Raw genomic sequence first — 22,151 nt, forward strand, 5'->3', positions numbered from 1 at the left:
ACACAACAAGGATGTGAACTCTTGAAGGCTAGACAGGTTTTTCCACCCCATTATGGTTAAACTTCTTAAGGACCTAATTTGTGTTTTGCCACTAGTAAGGGAACTACCTTCCCCATGGGAACTTAATGTGGTTTTGGCAGGTTTAATGAAATCGCTCCCGCCCCCCCACCATTTGAACCCATGGGAAGCTGCTCCTTATTGCACTTATCTATAAAAACACTTTTTTGGTAGCAATTATATCTTCTAGAAAAATTGGAGAGGTATGGTAAGAGACCACCCTGGCTTAACCAGAAGATCTTCGATGATCTAAAATTCAATAAAAAAGAGTCTTACAAAAAGTGGAAACTCGGTCAAATTACAAAGGATGAATATAAACAAGCAACAAGTATGTAGGGACAAAATAAGAAAAGCCAAGGCATAAAATGAGATCAAACTAGCTAGGGACATAAAAGGAAACAAGAAAACATTCTACAAATACATTAGAAGCAAGAGGAAGACCAAGGACAGAGTAAGCCCTTTACTCAATGAGGGGGGAAAGACAATAACAGAAAATGTGAAAATGGCAGAGGTGCTTAATGACTTTGTTTCAGTTTTCACCAAGAAGGTTGGTGGCAATTGGACGTCTAACATAGTGAATGTTAGTGAAAATGAGGTAGGATCAGAGTCTAAACTGGGGAAAGAATAAGTCAAAAATTACTTAGACAAGTTAAATGTCTTCAAATCACCAGGGCCTGAGGATATGCATACTAGCATACTCAAGGAGCTGACTGAGGAGATATGAGACATTAGCAATTATCTTTGAAAAGTCGTGGAAGACGGGAGAGATTCCAGAAGTCTGGAAAAGGGAAAATATAGTGCCCATCTTAAAAAGGGAAATAAGGACAACCTGGGGAATTACAGACCAGTCAGCTTAACTTCTGTACCTGGAAAGATAATGGAGCAAATAATTAAGCAATAAATTTGCAAACACCTAAAAGGTGTTATTTATCACCTATAATAAGGTGATAAATAACAGTCAGCATGGATTTGTCAAGAACAAATCGTGTCAAACCAACCTGATAGCTTTCTTTGACAGGGTAACAAGCCTTGTGGATGGGGGGAAATCGATAGATGTGGTATATCTTGACTTTAGTAAGGCTTTTGTTATGGTCTCACATGACCTTCTCATAATCAAACTAGGGAAATACAACCTAGATGGAGCAACTATATAGTGGGTGCATAACTGGTTGGAAAATCGTTCCCAGAGAGTAGTTACCAGTGATTCACAGTCATGCTGGAAGGGCATAACGAGTAGGGTCCTGCAGGGATCGGTTCTGGGTCCGGTTCTGTTCAATATCTTTATCAATGATTTAGATATAGGCATATAGAGTACACTTATTATGTTCGCAGACAATACAAGCTGCAAGTTCTTTGGAGGATAGGATTAAAATTCAAAATGATCTGGACAAACTGGAGAAATGGTCTGAAGTAAACAGGATGAAATTCAGTAAGGATAAATGCAAAGTACTCCACTTAGGAAGGAACAATCAGTTGCACACTGTAATACAGGAGGGCCAGGGAGCAGTGGGAGAGTGCTAGAGGGGAAATATATAAACTCAAGGCTAATTAAGGTGGGATTCCCCGTAGACTAGGGAAGGTGGCTGCAGGTTAATTGGAGCACCTGCAGTCAATTAAGGCCCTGTTAAGAACCTAATAAAACCCCCTGCTTCAGGCAGACCGAGGAGGAGGAAGGAGAGAGGACTGGAGCTTGGAGGTGTGCTGTGAGACTTGGAAAATCAGAGAACCGAAGTAAGGGGACCCTGCCCCAGTAGCGGAGGGAGACTCCCTTCCCCAGCATCTAAGGACTGCAGGTACCCCACCCAAGGGGGAAGAGGGTAAGAACCCACAGGAGTTGACAGGGGCTGGGGCTCAGAGTGAGGAGCAAACCCAGACCCCTCCCCCACTTCCCTCCTTTACCACCTTCCTAGGACTCTAGTGGGGCCATCGATGCCCCAAGGACAGGGGCAAGTAGTGGCATCTTAGCTCCCCACCAAGAAAAGTGCAGGACTCACCAGACTAACATTGGCCATCTTGTCACACACACATACAAAATGGGAAATGACTGCCTCTGAAGAAGTACTGCAGAAAGGGATCTGGGGGTCATAGTGGATCACAAGCTAAATATGAGTCAACAGTGTAACGTTGCTGCAAAAAAAGCAAACATCATTCTGGGATGTATTAGCAGGAGTGTTGTAAGCAAGACATGAGATGAAATTCTTCTGCTGATTAGGCCTCAACTGGAGTATTGTGCCCAGTTCTGGGTGCCACATTTCAAGAAGGATGTGAACAAATTGGAGAAAGTCCAGAGAAGAGCAACAAAAATGATTAAAGGTCTAGAAAACATGACCTATGAGGGAAGATCGAAAAAACTGGTTTTGTTTAGTCTGGAAAAGAGAAGACTGAGAAGGGACATAACAGTTTAAGTATGAAAAACGTTGTTTCACGTAGGAGGGAGAAAAATTGTTTTTCTTAACCTCTGAGGATAGGACAAGAAGCAATGGTGGTTTTAAATTGCAGCAAGGGTGGTTTAGGTTGGACATTAGGAAAAATTTCCTAACTGTCAGAGTGGTTAAGCACTGGAATAAATTGCCTAAGGAGGTTGTGGAATCTCCATCGCTGGGGATTTTTAAGAGCAGATTGGACAAACAGCTGTCAGGGATGAAATAGATAATATTTAGTCCTGCCTTGAATGCAGGGCACTCGACAAGAGGACCTCTCGAGGTCCCTTCCCAGTTCTGTGATTCTATGTACAGCCCTGGCAAACACTGCTGGCCAAATGACTCTGATTTTGAGCATATGAAGTATGTGTGTACCATAAGTGGAATACATATTTACAATACAATTCAAAGAACTCCCATTACTGAAAGATTAGTAACTTTTTTCTTTTTTATTGTAAAATAGGAAAAGGTGAACTAAATAGTTTTAAAATTTGTTTTAATAAATTAACATACAGAGTCTGTAAACAAGACAAAAGATGTATTTGTAGACTTATAAATAAATGTGCATAGCTATTAAAATAAGAATTGAAAATCAATTGCTGCATATCTGTGAAGACCTGAGGTTAGGATTCTGTGTTTCTCACCTGTTGACATCACAGTGAAGGCCCCAATTCAGTAAGGCACTTAAGCACATTTTAGATTCAAATGTGTGATTAGTTCCATTGACTTCAATGGAAGTCATGGACGTGGAAGTTACATAAGTAAAATTTATAACTTAGTGTTATTTAATCTGTAGGGACAATACTTACAGATTACTGGAAAGCAAACTAGCCATATTTTGATGGGATTGGAATGTTATTTTTTCAACTTTTTAAACAGAATTCATAAATAATTCAGCAACGCTTAAAGCTGTAAAAATTATATTTATGTTTCAAAAATAGAAAGGTTTTGGCATATGTGGCCAACAATCATTGACACTGCAAATAAATGTCCAGGGATTTTTGATCAGGAAAAAAAAAACCCAATCAAAACTCCACTAAATTATGTACTGGCTAATACATGTTGTTTTCTTATGAACTTAGTAAAATTAAACAGACTAAGAAAGTAGCTGTGGGAGGGTTACTAAAAAAATCTGATTTATAATAGCAATTGAACTTCAAGGTTATATGGAATCAAACTATAGAATACTGAAGCTTCCAGTCAGTGAACACAGATTAATGTGGTCTGCTCTTTATGGTGAAAACCTATTAACAAAAGTGATTTTTCTCTAGATTATATAAATCTAATGCAGTCTGATACCATAGGGTAATATCATGTAAGACAGCTTCACCACAAGTCATGCCAAGGGAGCCAAAATCTCTCCAATAATGATAATTTAAACACATACGATATAAACACGTTGGGATTGTGAATTTAAACAAACTGTTCAGCACAAAAAGAAACATCACAAATAAAATTCCAGAAGTAGAAAGTATTCTTACATATAAATACCTCTTACTCTTTTCCCTATGATTTCCCACATGGCTTTGTTCCTAGAATTATAAGATAGAAATAGTGCCTAATAAATAGAGCACTTCTTGGTTATGATACATCATTGTGGAGTATAGTACTATTCTAAAGTACCACCAGATATTCTAAAGCACCAGGTAATCTGTAAGTAAATTAACCAGGAGCTGTGAGGTAAGCATCTTTTTAAGGCTGACTGAAGGCATGTAGCAAGTGTTTCAGCCCCGCTCTCTTGCCATACTGGGAAGATCCTTTGGGTTAGAGGAACTCAAATGTGTTCTGACAGCTGTTTTTAACATCTGCATGATCAGTTCAGAAGTCAAGTAGGATTAGCCTTCTTTGCAACCCAATGATTTTAGTACCAGAGACTTTTTTTTTTGTTCATTCCCTGTGCTGTTTATTTGTGACCTTTATAGAGAGTTCACAAGAGAGAAAAGCTCCTTGAGCCCTCCTTCGCTACAATGCACACCCATAAAAGCGCTATGGACAGTCTGCCCCTTTATTAGAGGGTTCTGAATAAGTGGAAAGAACTGGAATGTTTGGTGATACAAGAGAGCATATGAGTAGTCCCTACAGTTACTATCTTCCAGAACATTCAGACTTCACTGAAGGTACTTGCATACCTCAGAAGTGTAAATATGTACAGACATTCAGTTCAAATAACCATAGTTAGTGGTAAGTAACCTTTATTCACTTTCTCAGTGAAATACCTATAATCACCTCTGAGTATCTGACCTCATTTACCCAAAATGTTTATGGCTATGTGAACTTTCTTGCGTATATTTGTATTCTTCTAGTACTGGAAAAGATAATACAGGGTTGATCTAAGCTATTTCCTTTTAAATCTGGAGAAATATTACTTAGAAGAAATGAAGATGAGTTTTCTTTACCTGTGAACCTATTGCCTGTAAATCTTACCTCCTGATTCTTGCATGCTTGTAGTAGTGTCATGGTACTCTGCATGAGAAGTACGAACTTAATATACTACAAGTAGGATTTAAATAGTTTTTATAGCTTTAGAGGGATATTTTTATTGTCTGTTATGTTGATTGACAACCCTTTCATACTGCAATAAATTTAAAGGCTTGATCATCTATATTTGAAAGCAAGGACAAGCTAGAAAATCAGAAATTTTGAAATCAGAATTTTGTAAATGCTGCACATAGCACATGCATGAGAAACAAAAATCTAATCTCTACTATCAAAGTGCGGATTGCTACCTTTATTGTAATGAATCTAGAAAAGAGAAGAAGGATGTAGTGAGAATTCTTTTTCAGGAACTATCGGAAGATTTTATACTCATTCCAGTTTATTCTGTCTGCAAAACACATCTACAGCCTTCTGATTTTCAGTGTGATAAGTATCGTTATATAATCATCTATTAGAGAAGAAACATTGTATCTTGAAGTCGGGACCTATTAATGGATTAGTAATCAGTGTTTCAACTCGAACAAAGTGATGATGTGTTTACTGTTCTAAACACTAAGACTGGGACTGGTTGAAAGGTTCTCTTCCTCTATCCCTCAGGGATGCAATTACCCCATCTAAATGTTTAAAATTATTTTTTTCTATTTTTCATTTTTCTAATACTTTTCAATTGTCCAATATTTTTTCCATTTTTCAAAATTTAAAAGCATTTTCTCAGCATTAGTCTTTCTTGCAGCTTTTAGGCAAGTTGTTTCTCTGTATAACCACCGTGATATGTGTAACATTACTATTTACTATTAACCCCATATTTTATGGTCATAGTGATCACAAGTACTTTGCTTCTAAAAAGACAGCAACGTTTCCCAGATACTTCTCCAGGCACTTTGTCCCTAGAACTCTGTGAATAGAAGCATTCTCTCAGGATTGGAGCACAGAAGTGAATTATTGCTTACCATGGTGTTACTGAAGATAGACAGAATAGGGCAGAGGTCATTCTGCTGGCTTGCGTGAGACCTTGTCGTTGGCTCTCCAAAATGATGAGTCTGATCACTTACTGTCTGCGGAAGCTGACTTAGACAAGATCTCAGTGTAGGCCCTATTCAGTTTTCCAGTCCAGAAAATCCAACTCAAACAGACTGGAGATTGAATACCTCTAGTATCTAGGGAAGGATTTTTGTTGTGTGACAGGCACTCAACGAGCTCCACAATCTCTGAAATACTCCCTGTTTCAGGAGTACCATCTCTCACTGGGAGGAAGAGAAGCATATTGACATTTATTCTGGATTTCTTCATTCATCCTCATGTCTGCAGGCTTTTCTTGACAGGGTTTTTATTGGCCTGATGGTGAATTCCCTGCCAATGCATGCTGTCACTCTTGCTGAGTTAATTGTACCTCTGCCCCCCTTGTGGCCTCCTCGAAGGCACCTTACTTAGGTCTCAGGCCTACAGCTGTCACCTTCCTTGGCGCGGGATCCCACAATCCTCTCCCTGCAGGCTAGGGTCTTACACTGCAGGCTCCTGATGTTCACCGTGATCACCTCAGGAGATCTGACTTCAGTTCAGCACCTGAAGTTCTGTTGTCTCTGGGCAATGAAAAGTTTATCCAGTGGCACAGACAGCTTTCATAAAGTAAAGTTCTGTTTATTCAGAACAAAAGGCATTTCAGAGAAAATGCCTCTCAAAAACAATAAGCAGCTTATATGCATGCTTTGCTTACCAGATGGTCAACTATCTTTCACATGGAGACCCTGGCAGGGTTTAAGTACTTAAGAGCCAAGCTGCATGCAAGACTTCCATTGTCTGTTGGTAAAGGACTGTAACCTATCAGTGTGTTGTAAGCCAGTATGCTGTAGTCTTCTTTCAGCCAAGTCTCGTGGCGTGTTACTTAGCGTGGGTTCTTCTTCACTTATTCTACTTTTTCTCATTCTTTCATGCTTTTACAAGCTTTTCAAACCGAGGGAAAGGAACTTAAATACCACAGTTCATTGATAGATCTTGCTCCCTTCTTCTTGATAGGTGGAGCCATAATCCTGATAGTTACAGCTCTTTTGAATAAGATGGGTGAACAGGGTTATGACCAACTGCATTACTTGTGAGTAATCTTTCCTTTTTGAAAACCAGTGTCTGTGGCTTTGTCCTCAATGAAAATGTATGCCTTTAATTTGTTAGTAGCCACTAGGTGGCAACTACACACAAGTCAAACCAGCTACTTGGTACTGCATATGCGCACTAGTTCCAAGTCTGATGTTGTTACCATGGTGACTTTGATCACTGCCATACTTCCCCTATTTTTTGTACTGCATACTCTATCTCTCTAAACCTTACAGACATGACCTTGGGAAATGTATCTTTTTTACTGTAACCATTTGTCTCACAAAGTTCCTGTAGAAATGTTAATAGCCACGTACTATTTTTATTCTTCTACACTGAGAAAGCTACCATGACCAATATTCAAACAATAGAATTTTTCAAATGGTAAGTCTTATAGTACATATTTTTCATCTTTCTGTAGTATAATCTCTCTAGAATAGCATTTCCCAACATAGGAGGTGCTAGTCTGGTTTAGGATGGCCCGGTTGGGGAAGTCTTCATTGTCTCCCCGCTGCAAATGTACTGCTGTAAGTGGAGTGCAATTTCCCTCCCTACTTCGGCAGCAGCCATGATCCGTAGTAAAGGAGCAGTTCACAAGTACAGGTCTTCGGAATCAGGAAGCAGCTCACCGGACCAAACTTTACATCTCTTCTCTCATGACACTTCGCTGAGTGGTGAGAGCATGTCTTGGCTCCACAGAGCAACCAATAGGTGCCCCTCTGTGATGGAGTATACAAACCCCTAGGGTTGCCAACTTTTTGACTGAACAAAACCGAACACCCTTGTCCCACCACTTCTCCGAGGCCCTGTCCCGCTCACTCCATCCCCCCTCCCTCCGTCGTTTGCTCTCCCCCACCCTCACTCACTCATTTTCACCAGGCTGCAGGGAGGATCCCTTTTCGACCAGTTGTTTGGTTGAAAACTGGACATCTGGCAACCCTAACCCCACACTGGACAACAAGGGGTTAAGGAGCTGTTCTGGGCTTAGGCAGCTCTGCCATGGCATAACTGCAAGGCATGCACAGGCTGGAGGAGGAACTTAAAAAGGAGACAGAGCAACTTTTGTTACTTGTTGGCAAACCAAGGAAGAAAACAGACCTTCAGCCCTCAGCTCCCGAGGAAATGACTGACTGAAGGCAGGATCTTCCCAGACCACCACTGGCCAAACACCCCTTCCTGAGGGAAGGGAGGGCCAAATTCAGATGCACCTTGAGAATAAATCCTTTCCCTCTATTTCCTATTAACTCAGTTTATTTGTGTTAATTCCCCTTACTTATTTTGTTCATGGAGGACCTTAGAAGGGGAGAGATTCTCAAGTGACCTGGCTGGAGGGTCATGTCACAGGAAGAGGCAGACTGCCACAAAGACAGATCGGCTGTTGGCAGAGACACCCAGCTGGGAGAGAGCTACTACATCACTCCTGGCCACAATGAAGTGCCAGCAATGAGTCAGTCCTTTCGCATCCCCACTTTGAAGATGTATGTAGGCTTTAGGTAAGGAGAGCCCGCCAAAAAAGGGGGAAGAAGAGAGAGCAAAACTTCATTTAAAAAAGACAGACAAAAGAGGAATAAAGACAAAAAATGAAAGATATAGAAACTCTGCTGGGAACATGGTATGCAAAGTTCTGGACAGTGTCCGTCCACCAGTCTGTCACAAGGATCTCCAACACAAAAGTGCTGGGCAACACTGCTTCAGAAGGACAAAAGTACTAAGCATCAAAATGTGTTCTCATATGTTCCCTTGTAGGGTTTGGGTTCTTATTGGAGAGTTCTCTGCATGAATTTTACCAGACCTCTGAGAGAGTAAAATACCCTGAAAGGGATAGGAAACAAGGGCAATATCAATATGTAATTATGTTCTGACAGTGGAACTAGCAGACCTATCACTAGTGCTAGCATTGAAAATGTGACTCCAATCCAGGAGAACAAGATATTCAGAGAATACGGTAGAAGATGTGACAAAGTTCCTCCTCTATCTTGGTGGGTCTTGCGCTTATTGGCAGATTTGCTCTCCTTGGAGCTTCACGGTAGCCCTCAGTTTGGCTGTTTTCATGAACCCACAGTCCAGATCAACTCCTCCCATGTCTGACCAGGAGTTGGAAGGTTTGGGGGGAACCTGGGCCCGCCCTCTACTCTGGGTTCCAGCCCAGGGCCCTGTGGAATGCAGCTGTCTAGAGTGCCTCCTGGAATAGCTGGGCGACAGCTACAACTCCCTGGGCTACTTCCCCATGGCCTCCTCCCAACATCTTCTTTATCCTCACCATAGGACCTTCCTCCTGGTGTCTGATAATGCTTGTACTTAGCCTTCCAGTAGTACGCCTTCTCACTCTCAGCTCCTAGCGCCTCTTGCTCCCAGCTCCCTACACTTGCACCACAAACTGAAGTGAGCTCCTTTTTAAACCCAGGGTGCCCTGATTAGCCTGCCTTAATTGATTCTAGCAGCTTCTTGATTGGCTGCAGGTGTTCTAATCAGCCTGTCTTAATTGTCTCCAGAAGGTTCCTGATTGTTCTGGAACCTTACCTGTTACCTTACCCAGGGAAAAGGGACCTACTTAACCTGGGACTAATATATCTGCCTTCTGTTACTCTCCTATAGCCAACTGGCCCGACCCTGTCACAAAAGTCAGTCACATTTTGGATATACTCTGCTTAACAACTTCTCTCTTTTTAAAGTCAAATGTGAAATTATTAAGAAACAACAAAATTAAGTAAATAAATGCACTAATCATGAGAAAAAAAAAAACAAAAAAACCTTACCTGTTACCTTACCCAGGGAAAAGGGACCTACTTAACCTGGGACTAATATATCTGCCTTCTATTACTCTCCTGTAGCCATCTGGCCCGACCCTGTCACAAAGACTTCACAAATATGTTTTGATGCTGGTAAACTAATTTATTTTTGCTGAAATATTCAAATCATGGGTTAATAAAATGGAACTTTGCTGGAAGTATAGGGAAATTTTGGCTTTCCTTGAACATTAGGGAATGTGGTTGAATTTCTGGGGCAAGGTTTCTGAAAGTAATTGAACCTGGCAAGATTAAAGCAGTGGTGAATATTTTCCTTTGCTTGCTTATAAAAAATTGATTTTATTAACACTTGTGTGTTAGTACAGATCAAAGTGTTAAATGTATAAGTGTGTATTCAGATGTTTAAACTTCATGAAAACTAGTGGAATGTTACTTGTATTGTTTTCACTTATCTGTTTCTGTTATAATGTGACAGCAAACATTTACATTGTATGCACCGTGTAACTAAATAACCCCTCAAAGAAATCTTGTGGAATGCCAATGAAGGACCTAAGACCTTTAACAGAAAAAGCTAATTTCAAAGAAATGGCCATTATGTATCATGGTTGGAAGTCAAAAGACTAAGTGCATTCCTCACATACCATCAAAGGAAAAGCTCAGGTGTATAGAGACACTGTCAGCTTGCTTCATGTGTGAAGATACTATAAATATGGATTCAAAGAATACCTTCTTTCAGGGAAGTATAACAGATGCAAAGTGGAGATCCCCAGAGACAATCTGGTTACCCTGAAAGACTTTTGGGAAACTAACAGTTTATTACATCACTGCCACCATTTGGAGTTACAAACTGTGATTACCAGCATTGTCTTTGGTATAAGATCTGGAGTACCAATTGATCTGGGGTAAGTGACTGGTCTCTTGGGATTGGGAGAAACCTGATGGTGTGATTTTTTTTTTTTTGTTTTAATAGCATTTTATCACAAAGTTGTTTGTCTGCGTGGCAAGATAGACTGGAGAGGCTAAGGGGACTGACTGTGATTCCATGGTAAGACTGTCTTGCCCTGAGATAGGCACTCACAGTTCTGAGCCACTCCAGGCAACGTGACACTAGGACCAGAGAATATTTCCTAGCAGTGTCTAGGAAGTTACTGTTAGTGGTGTCAACTCACTTACACCAGCAGGGGGTGGCAGTGTACCCCTGCTTTGAGGATTGGTTCTGTCATGGGGCAGGTGCGCCCCGTCCCCTTTCTGGGATGGGGTAAGAGTTGTTATAGACCTGCTGCTAAGTCTGCATGATCACTGGGTTTCGGGGTAGTGTGGCCTAATGTCCAAAGTCAAAATGGCTGCCCTCTCCTTCCAGACTGTGTGGCCCAATGGCCGAAGTCTAGATGGCTGCCCTCAGGTGTGGGCCATGTAGCCTACTGACCAGGGTCTATATATCTGCATAGTCTATCGGCCAAGGTCAATATGGCTGCCTTTCTGCTGGGGTGGCCTGGCAGCCAAAGTCAGTATTGCTGCCCTCTTCAGCAGGGCTGATTGGCCTAGTGGCCAGTCAGGGAAGTGGGCCACCACTTAGGGGTGGGAGGCAGCCAGGTCAAGGGACCCAGGCCCTCCCTGCTCCACTGGGGCCCAGGCTGGGGCCCTGGAAGTAGCAAGTGTGCTCGCCACTAAGTCAGTGGAGAATCTGACCAAAACACACTGATGCCACCAGCACAATGACTAGTCCCTGTGAGCTACTTCCTACCCTGTCCTGGTGCATTGGCCCAGATGTCTCTGGGCTCCTCGGCCTGGGCAGCTTTCAGCCACTCCAACACTCTTTGAGTGTTCATAGATGCTTGGGCATCTACCTGGGTTTCGGCACCTCTTGGTTCTGCCAGCTGGGGCCTCTGCAGTTCCCAGGCTGGAGCCTGCAACGTGCATCCTCCCTCCTCAGTAGTCAGCCCTGAATGAGCTGGGCTGCTCCCTTTTATGCCTGGTCTCTAGCCAGAGTTTGCCGAAAGGGAGGAGTTAACCCCTGCAGTACCAGTGTGGGTCAGGCGCACCCTGTCACAGGCTCCTACAGGTAATATTTTACCAGGTAACTCAGGAAGTGACCACAGTGTATCTGGACTTGTTCAAGAGGCTAGGTCTCAGGGTGATCCTTGAAAAGTCTACCCTGGAACCAATGTAAACTATAGAGTTTATCAGGGCAATGCTAGATACAGTATTGGCCAGGACATACTTATCAAGAAAGAGATTGTCTGGTATGAGCAGACTCTCATAGTAAATTCAGATGAACCCCAGGACATCCGTGTCGTCTTACCTGGTCCTGTTGAGTCATTTGGCTGCAAAAACATACATGGCCCCATTTGCAAGACTTCACTTCAGATGCCTGCAAGGATGGCTACAGACAGCGTACGCCTCAGGCAGACACAGTCTTGACTTTCTAGTCATGGTTCCTTGAAAAGTCCTGGACTTCTTTATCTGGTGGAAAGATAGGGGTGTATGGATGTGTGTGGGGGCTTCCTGTTTAGTTCCCCACTGCTAACAAAGATGATAACAATGAGTACATCCCTCATAGGGTGAGGGGCACACATGGAGGGGCAGGTAGTGCAAGGGACATGGTCTCCTCAAGAATCTATGCTCCACATCATCATATTGAAGTTTAGAGCAATCAGGCTGTCCTGCAAACAATTTCTCCTTCACATTCACAAAGCTGGTTAGAAAATCATTCCCAGAGAGTAATTATCAGTGGTTCACAGTCATGCTGGAAGGGCAGAACGAGTGGGGTCCCACAGGGATCAGTTCTGGGTTTGGTTCTGTTCAATATCTTCATCAGTGATTTAGATAATGGCACAGAGAGTACACTTATAAATTTTGCTGCCGGCACCAAGCTGGGAGGGGTTACAAGAGCTTTGGAGGATAGGATTAAAATTCAAAATGATCTGGACAAACTGGAGAAATGGTCTGAAGTAAATAGGATGAAATTTAATAAGGACAAATGCAAAGTACTCCACTTAGGAAGGAACAATCAGTTGCACACATACAAAATGGAAAATGACTGCCTAGGAAGGAGTACTGCAGAAAGGGATCTGGGGGTCATAGTGAACCACAAGCTAAATATGAGTCAATAGTGTAAAGCTGTTGCAAAAAAAGCAAACATAATTCTGGGATGTGTTAGCAGGAGTATTGTAATCAAGACACAAGAAGTAATTCTTCCGCTCTACTCTGCGCTGATTAGGCCTCAACTGGAGTATTGTGTCCGGTTCTGTGTGCCACATTTCAGGAAGGATGTGGACAAATTGGAGAGAGTCTAGAGGAGAGCGACAAAAATGATTAAAGGTCTAGAAAACATGACCTATGAGGGAAGATTGAAAAAACTGGGTTTGTTTAGTCTGGAAAAGAGAAGACTGAGAGAGGACATAACAGTTTTCAAGTATGTAAAAGGTTGTTACAAGGAGGAGGGAGAAAAATTGTTTTTCTTAACCTCTGAGGATAGGACAAGAAGCAATGGGCTTAAATTGCAGCAAGGGAGGTTTAGGTTGGACATTAGGAAAAATTTCCTAACTGTCAGAGTGGTTAAGCACTGGAATAAATTGCCTAAGGAGGTTGTGAAATCTCCATCACTGGAGGTTTTTAAGAGCAGGTTGGACAGACACCTGTCAGGAATGGTCTAGATAATACTTAGTCCTGCCATGAGTGTAGGGGAGTGGACTAGATGACCTCTCAAGGTCCCTTCCAGTCCTATGATTCCATGATTCGTAGCCAGTCAGTCTAGATGTTTTGAACAATATGATGATAGTCTGTTCCATCAACAGGCATGGAGGGGCATGCTGCTCACAGCTATATGTGGAGGCCATTGTCCTGGTGCATACCTCTGTAAGTTGCCCTATGATCCATCTGCCAGGACTTCAAAGCATCCTGGTGGATCCCACGATCTGAGAAGATGGTGGAGGTGGCAGCCATGATGGTGAAGCTTACTCCTTTCCCTTCTTTCAGTTAACAATTGTCCCCCCAAAAGTCTAATTTCTGATACTCTAATTCATTTCTGGTCCCCCACTTTTCTTGTTCACCAGTCATCATCTTAACATAATCCTTGAGTTATATTAGTGGGCCTTTTTGATTTTTTTCTTTTTGCACATTTCCCCATCAACATTTGTTGTTACAGGTTATTTTGAAACTTTTTGAATTTTCACTCACTTCTACTTTTTTACAGTTGAGCTCACAATTAGGGTAAATTTGTAGGCCCAGTTATTACAACATAATCCTCTTGCGTGTCCTTTCACAAGGACAAAGTATCCATGAGGCTATACTTGAAGTTCATCCCTAAGGTAGTGTCAGACTTTCACATCAACCAATGTATCCAGTTACCCGTGTCCTACTGTAAACCACACACCAGTAAGAAGAAGTGAAGTGGCATCTGGCATCTTGCTGTCTACAAGACCTTTCCATAAAGGTGGCAATTTTGTACCTGATCACATTGGCTAGAGGGTAGAGGAGTTAGGGGCACTCATGGTAAACCTATTGCATTAATTTAGGCTGTCAAAATGGATCTCAGGATGCATAATATTTTGCTATGAGCAGTACAATGATTTACTGGGGGAATTCTGTGCCTCTGCACAATGCAGAATTTTGAAGAAATTCATGTTGGGCACGCAGAATTTCCTTTTCTCCCCACAGAAATGGGCTGCAGAGATGTTGACCACCACTAGGGTCTGCTGGACTCGGCAGAGCTCAGCTTGCAAATAGAAGACAAGGCTAGGGGGAGAGGGAGGGAACTGGAGGGTTCCCAGCAGCTGCAATTCCCAACACACCCTGGAGGAAGATCTGTGCAAGGAAAAGTCTGGAAAGTCTGAAAAGCAGGAAAGTCTGTGCAAGCCCAGAACCCAGCATCAAGCCATTTCTCCCTCTGGATCCCTGGGATCTAGGAGGGTAGGATCGGTAAGTGTCTTGGCGGAGGTGGGGGATGCAGCTTGCTCTGGGGAGGAGGGGGCATGGCTGGCCTCTGGAGGGAAGGGGGTGTGAGTGTCTGAGATGCTGGGGGTGAGGGGATATGTGTGTCCGGATTTGGGGGGGGGCCCTGTGGCTGGCCTCTGGGGAGGAGGGGTGTGAGTGTCTGGGCTGGGGGCGGCCCATGGCTGGGCTCTGAGGGGAAGGAGGTGAGAGTGTCTGGGCTGGGGTGGGGGCATGGCTGGGCTCAGCTCTGGGGAAAAGGGGTTGTGAGTGGCTGGGCTCTGGGAGGGAAGGGGCAGAGACGCAGGAACTGGGTTTCATAGGGGTTTCTTTAACTCTCTTCTCCTGGGGGAATTTTTGTATGTGTCTGTAGTGTTACAGACATACTTGCTGACAGATTGCTGAAACAAATTACCAAAATAATTGAAACTAGTGTGATTATAAAGTGTTATTTTGACAAATAAAATTTGCAGAATTTTAAAATATTGTGCACAGAATTTTTAATATTTTGGTGCAGAATTTCCCCAGGAGTAGTAATGTCCTCCTTGAGGGCAGCATGAGAGCACATTCAATAAGAGTCCAAGCAGCCTTGGTAGCTTCCCCCCAGGATGTCCCTGTTATTGACATCTGTAGAGCAACGACTTGGAGTTCTGTATACACTATTAGCTGCCTTGGATGCTTTCCTGGGCAGGTCAGTTCTACATTTCATTGTGGCATAGGACTCCGGGTACCTGCCTCCTTGAGAAGGACACTGAATCACCTGAAGCACTCAAAGAAGGTGTCAAGGTTCCTTCCCCACTCTGAACTCTAGGGTACAGATGTGGGGACCTGCATGAAAACCTCCTAAGCTTACTTTTATCAGCTTAGGTTAAAACTTCCCCAAGGTACAAACTATTTTACCCTTTGCCCTTGGACTTCCACTGCCACCACCAAACTTTATCTGGGTTCCTGAGAAAACGTTGTTTGGAAATGTCTTTCCCCCCAAAATCCTCCCAACCCTTCACCCACTTCCTGGGGAATGTTTGGTAAAAATCCTCACCAATTTGCATAGGTGACCACAGACCCAAACCCTTGGATCTTAGAACAATGACAAAGCATTCAGTTTCCTTACAAGAAGACTTTTAATAGAAGTAAAAAAGAATCACCTCTGTAAAATCAGGATGGTAAATACCTTACAGGGTAATTAGATTCAAAACATAGAGAATCCCTCTGGGCAAAACCTTAAGTTACAAAAAAGACACACAGATAGGAATATTCATTCTATTCAGCACAGCTATTTTCTCAGCCATTTAAAGAAATCATAATCTAACACATACCTAGCTAGATTGCTTACTAAGTTCTAAGACTCCATTCCTGTTCTGTCCCTGGCAAAAGCATCACACAGACAGACATAGACCCTTTGTTTTTCTCCCTCCTCCCAGCTTTTGAAAGTATCTTGTCTCCTCATTGGTCATTTTGGTCAGGTGCCAGCGAGGTTACCTTTAGCTTCTTAACCCTTTACAGGTGAGAGGATTTTTCCTCTGGCCAGGAGGGATTTTAAAGGTGTTTACCCTTCCCTTTATATTTATGACAGAAGGAAACTTGCCTTGTAGTAACTGGAGTTCCATGAGATGTGTTGTCCCTATGTGCAGTAGATTATCCATCTTCCTGCCCCTCTGCCTCAGGTCCTACTGGTGGAGAAGGAACTAAAATGGCAATGGAGAAGCAGCCCTCTTTATACCATCGGTGGAGCACACAAAGGAGAGTGGGGGTACACGTGCAGACCAAACACACACTGATAGGAAAAATTCTCTGGTCCCAGGTTATGGAGTGCATATACAACCTGAAGTGTACTACACATAGGGAACCACACTTGTTCTTATATATAAAATATATATTTCTCTAGAAAGATGATTGAGCAGTCTACTGAAATTTGTAGGCTCTTTTTTAAAATTTTATTTTTACACACGGCTATCACTATTCTTTATCTGGCATTTCCATGTACAACTACTGACATTTTAAACTAATTCCAGAGTTCTCTTGTTAATCATACAGTAGAATGGCTTGCTTTTTTGATTCATAGATATTAAGGTCAGAAGGGACCATTATGATCATCTAGTCTGACCTCCTGCACAACGCAGGCCACAGAATTTCACCCACCGCTCCTGCGAAAAACTTCTCACCTATGTCTGAGCTATAGAAAGTCGTCAAATCATGGTTTAAAGACTTCAGGGAGCAGAGAATCCTCCAGCAAGTGACCCGTGCCCCATGCTACAGAGGAAGCGAAAAACCTCCAGGGCCTTCGATCATCTAGAAACAATGAGGAAGTGCCAATGGTGGATTCTTTCATGACTTGCTTTTTCTTCCCTGTTTAGAGCCTCAATTCAGAGTAACATAACAATATTATAACTTGGGAGAGAATGGTTCTGTTTCTGTGTTACTTCTTACAATCCTGTGGATGTCTCCATCTAACATCATAGGACCATAATCACATGTCAAGATAGCACTTATGACATGGTTACAGTATTGTACTCGATACATAAATTAATAGGCTGTGCAAAGTGCTACTAGAGAAGTTATAGCCATATTCCTAAGGCACATCAACCATCCACCTCTGAAATAATAAATAATACTTTTAGAGAACTGTCAGACTCAAGTAGTGAGAAGATTTTTATGAAGAGGCTTCTTTTAAGTTCCTTGTCTTTGTTTCTCTACCTTCTTAAATCTCTAAATGCTCTTAAAAATCAGCATTAACTTGCACACATTTTCCAAATTCTCTTCTGAAGAGTTATTTAAATTGTAATTTGCTGACTATTTTCCATGAGAAAATAGGTGCAGTATACATTTTTCTTGCCTTGGGATTGCATGAATGGAATTTTAAGAGACATTAGTAAAACTTCTGAAAACACTAAAATTAGCATGATGAACACTGTACATGCATTTGGTTTTCAGTGAGAATAGGATTGTAATACAGCATTCTTTTACCTTGGTAAAGTAATTTTTAAAGGAAATTTGTATCATTTTCACTTTGTGCAGGAATTTGGAAATTCACAAGTTCAGGCTCTCCAATCAGCAGGAATAACTGAAAGTTATTGTTTTTAAAGTTTTTGTTTACAAGTGGCATTCCTTAACATAGAGCTGGACTCACACATCTTGGTGAGCAGTGTCACTCGCCTTGTGAAAGCTCAATGAAAAAGAATATAAAATAATATTCAATATTGAATTGTCAGAAGAAAAACTTTTAAGACAAATTTTTCAAAAATGGGTAGGTAGACTCTTAAATCTATACCTAGAAATATTGGAATCAGTGATCTGATTTCAATCAGTGATCTGATTTTCAAAAATGCTGAGCATCCAGCAGCTCGCACACCCACTTAGACTGTCCACATTATTCACATTAACAAGCACATAGACACCCATTTACTATACTTGTTTTGTGCACATAAATGTGGATTATGTGCACACAATTTATGTAGCTGTCATTTTGAAAATTTATCCCTGGTATCACAAACCCCACATTATTTTACATCAGAATGGCTATCAACACAAATGTTTAGAACTGCTACTTTCAAATCAAGAATTAAAAAACAAATTTCAAAACATTTATTCGTGATAATAAGTGTTTCTTTCCTTGTCAGTCTGCACATTAGTGGGCTGAGAAAAATGTTCTTAGTTTTCCTGTAATGTGAAAAAATAATGGACTTAATTTAGTAATGCACTATATATTTGTGTGTGTTGTTTAGGCAGAGGCCCATCTTATACACATTGACAGATTGACAGAGCCAGAAGAGTACCTAGAAGTCACCTACTACAGGACAGGCCCAACAAAGAAAATAACAGAACGCCACTAGCCGTCACCTTCAGCCCCCAACTAAAACCTCTCCAACGCATCATCAAAGATCTACAACCTATCCTGAAGGACGACCCATCACTCTCACAGATCTTGGGAGACAGGCCAGTCCTTGCTTACAGACAGCCCCCCAACCTGAAGCAAATACTCACCAGCAACCACACACCACACAACAGAACCACTAACCCAGGAACCTATCCTTGCAACAAAGCCCGTTGCCAACTGTGTCCACATATCTATTCAGGGGACACCATCATAGGCCTAATCACATCAGCCACACGATCAGAGGCTCGTTCACCTGCACATCTACCAATGTGATATATGCTGTCATGTGCCAGCAATGCCCCTCTGCCATGTACATTGGTCAAACTGGACAGTCTCTACATAAAAGAATAAATGGACACAAATCAGACGTCAAGAATTATAACATTCAAAAACTAGTTGGAGAACACTTCAATCTCTCTGGTCACTCGATTACAGACCTAAAAGTGGCAATTCTTCAACAAAAAAAACTTCAAAAACAGACTCCAACGAGAGACTGCTGAATTGGAATTAATTTGCAAACTGGATACAATTAACTTAGGCTTGAATAGAGACTGGGAGTGGATGGGTCATTACACAAAGTAAAACTATTTCCCCATGTTTATCCCCCCCCCCACTCCCCACTGTTCCTCAGACGTTCTTGTCAACTGCTGGAAATGGCCCACCTTGGTTATTACTACAAAAGGTCCACCACCACCACCACCCCCGCTCTCCTGCTGGTAATAGCTCCCCTTACCTGATCACTCTCATTACAGTGTATATGGTAACACCCATTGTTTCATGTTCTGTGTGTATATAAATCTCCCCACTGTATTTTCCACTGAATGCATCCGATGAAGTGAGCTGTAGCTCACGAAAGCTTATGCTCAAATAAATTGGTTAGTCTCTAAGGTGCCACAAGTACTCCTTTTCTTTTTGCGAATACAGACTAACACGGCTGCTACTCTGAAACATTTAATTGTGAATACCCTCATAGTGGTACTGGGGGAAATCATTTTTACTTTTTTCTATTTTATTCCATTATAGGTGTACATGGATTGCTAAAATTTTAACTTAATTTACTTTTTAATTTGATTGCATACCTTTTAGCTTTAAAAAAAATGGTTCTGAGTTCAAAACTGCATAGGGAGTGACTTTTCTTATTTTGAAATTGTACATCCCTGCTCCCAACATTCTTGAATCCTCCAACATATAACTTTGGCACTTTCATCTAACCACTGAGTTATGTACAGATGTATTATATGAACTGATAACAATTGGGTTGACACACATTATCATATGCTAGATGTTACGTGTCATGTATTGTCAGATGCTGCCTGTCCAGGTGATGGGGAATAGTGTTACAAAGTAACAGGAGGAAGTTATCACGGATGTCATGTTTCACACTTCACTGATAGTCCTTACTGATTCCAGTGATACCTTTCATTGGTAACTCTTACAGGCTGTGAATCCAGGTCTCTAAAAGTGAAGGCTAAATTATTATCCCTTTGACACCTAGCCCTGCATTGTCTTCTTTACTGATAAGCTAGACAGTTCTCAGCTTTTATACTTGTACATTTGCTGTACTTAATAAACAACCCCTTCCATAATTTATTATAAATTTAAAAATGCAACAATAGTAGGCAGTGTAAGCTCATGAGGCTATAGTATCTGAAAATAATATTTGAGATAAAACAGGTTAAAATTTAAAAAAAGCTTTTTGTCTGAATTATTATGTTTGGTGGTTCATCCACAAATCAGGATCAACATGTAAGAGTCTTTCAAGGATAAACAATTCCTGTAGAATTCAATTTTATTCCCGAAAGTGAAGACAACTGTGTTAGAACATCTTATAACTTTGGAAAATCTTAGATTTTTACTTGAATCCTATCCTTACATAAAGCATGATTCATCTAGATATCCATTCTCATTGTTCAAAGTTTCACAGTACGCCAGAAATATTACAGTAAAGAAGGGCAAAGATCCACAGGTGTCTTTCTTGTTCAGTCACAGAAAAATTGACAGCAATGTATGCCCACTTGCTTTTACCAGGTGATGGTTCCAAAGAAAAGGGTGAAGAAAAATGTGGAATAGCAAATAAAATGCTAAATATAGGGCAAAACTTTGTCCTGTGTTGCAGAGGTGTGCTAGTAGAGGAAAAGAGTGTTCAGAACCTTTAATTTTCCCAGGGCTTAAATTCTCATTGAGTATTTCCCAGAGCTACAGGGCTCAGGGCTTCAGCCCTGCAAGGCACACCGGGGCTCCTGAGGGTTTGAAAATATTTACTAGAGCTCTGCTCTGGACATCTCTGGCTGAATTTAAGCCTGGCCCAGGCCCTTCCCATCGGTGTATCAGCAGAGAGGGATTTTGCTCTAGATTTAGGGTAACGTTCTGGCTGACTGCCCTGGCTGGTGCATCACAGTGCTGGGAGAAGTGATCTGCTAGCTTGGGGGTTTGATCAGCCTTTCAGTGTGTAAGCCGTAGCCTGCAGCTAGGATGAATATTGTTTCTCTAAAGGAGCAGAAAAGTGTACCCAGCCATGTGTTTCCCCCACTATTCCAAGTTGCCCTGAAGCATCCTGTCATGCGCTGACAGATTGGCTCCAAGTATATACAGTACACAGAATGGCTACTTGGGTTAACTAAAAACATATTTTTTAGATAAGCAAAATAACAATTCTATGTATTATGATATGAAAGAGTCCAGATTTAACCTCGTACCCTAATTTAATGATTCTTAAGCCAACATGAGTAACCTGCATATATGGCAATCACTCCACCCAAAACTTACTTCAAATCTCTCTTATCATAATAATGCCTTCTCTTCTCTTAAGCTTTTTAGACTTTCTCAATTCTCCATCATGTAAGTCTTTATAGCCTTCTCTTCTACTTAATATGGCTTTCCAGACCACACTCAATTTTCATAGTTTTGCTGTGCTTGCTTCTCTTTCTCATCTGTTGATACAATAATTTAGTTACCCATCTTAACCCCACTAGACTCTCTAACACCCCAATTCCATACTTGAAATTTTAGTGTACATTTCATGACATACATGTGAGTGTATGCCATACATAATTATCATTTCCATTAGTTGGGTTTTTATGTCATATAATTCAAAATCTTAATTTTACATTATGTACTGAAAAATTAAGTATATGTATATTGTCAAAATATAGTTCAAATATTGTTTAATATAAAACAAACAAAATATGTTAACATTATATAATCAAATTAATATTTGATGTTCTGCTAAATTATACTTTTAAAATACATTTTCAATTCCTGTAAATTTTTACTTCCTGTTATTTTATTTACAGAATATCCAAGGTATCTCCAAGTATCCAGTTCAAATTATTAAGAAGCAATATGTAAAAGGTAAAGGTAAAAGCTTTTGTTTATATAGTTTTATAAAAGGACATGCATTTATCTAAGTAAGTGTTTGAATAAAAATATGTGATCAAGTACTATTAAGGCATACCAACATCTCAAAAATGAAGAAAGACTACATTCAAACTGTGTAGTTATAATACAACATTATCTTTTAAATTATCTTTCTGCTGCTTCTTGCAGGTACAGAATGTGGGTTTGCTGCCTCTTCCTTGATTTAAGGAAGCAAGTTCA

At 41.2% G+C, this 22,151-nt stretch overlaps 1 protein-coding gene across 1 annotated transcript in view; it reads left to right on the plus strand.

Annotated features, from left to right (window-relative positions):
* The window catches only part of POLN (DNA polymerase nu), a 192,962-nt gene that overhangs the window by 117,985 nt on the left and 52,826 nt on the right, over nt 1-22,151 (plus strand). Inside the window, exon 15 of the mRNA XM_077816181.1 lies at nt 21,848-21,905. Coding sequence (XP_077672307.1) covers nt 21,848-21,905 — 58 coding nt within the window. The remainder of the gene's footprint in view (nt 1-21,847; nt 21,906-22,151) is intronic.

The sequence above is a fragment of the Eretmochelys imbricata genome, chromosome 4, assembly GCF_965152235.1.
Source record: "Eretmochelys imbricata isolate rEreImb1 chromosome 4, rEreImb1.hap1, whole genome shotgun sequence".
In the NCBI taxonomy this organism is placed as follows: domain Eukaryota; kingdom Metazoa; phylum Chordata; order Testudines; family Cheloniidae; genus Eretmochelys; species Eretmochelys imbricata.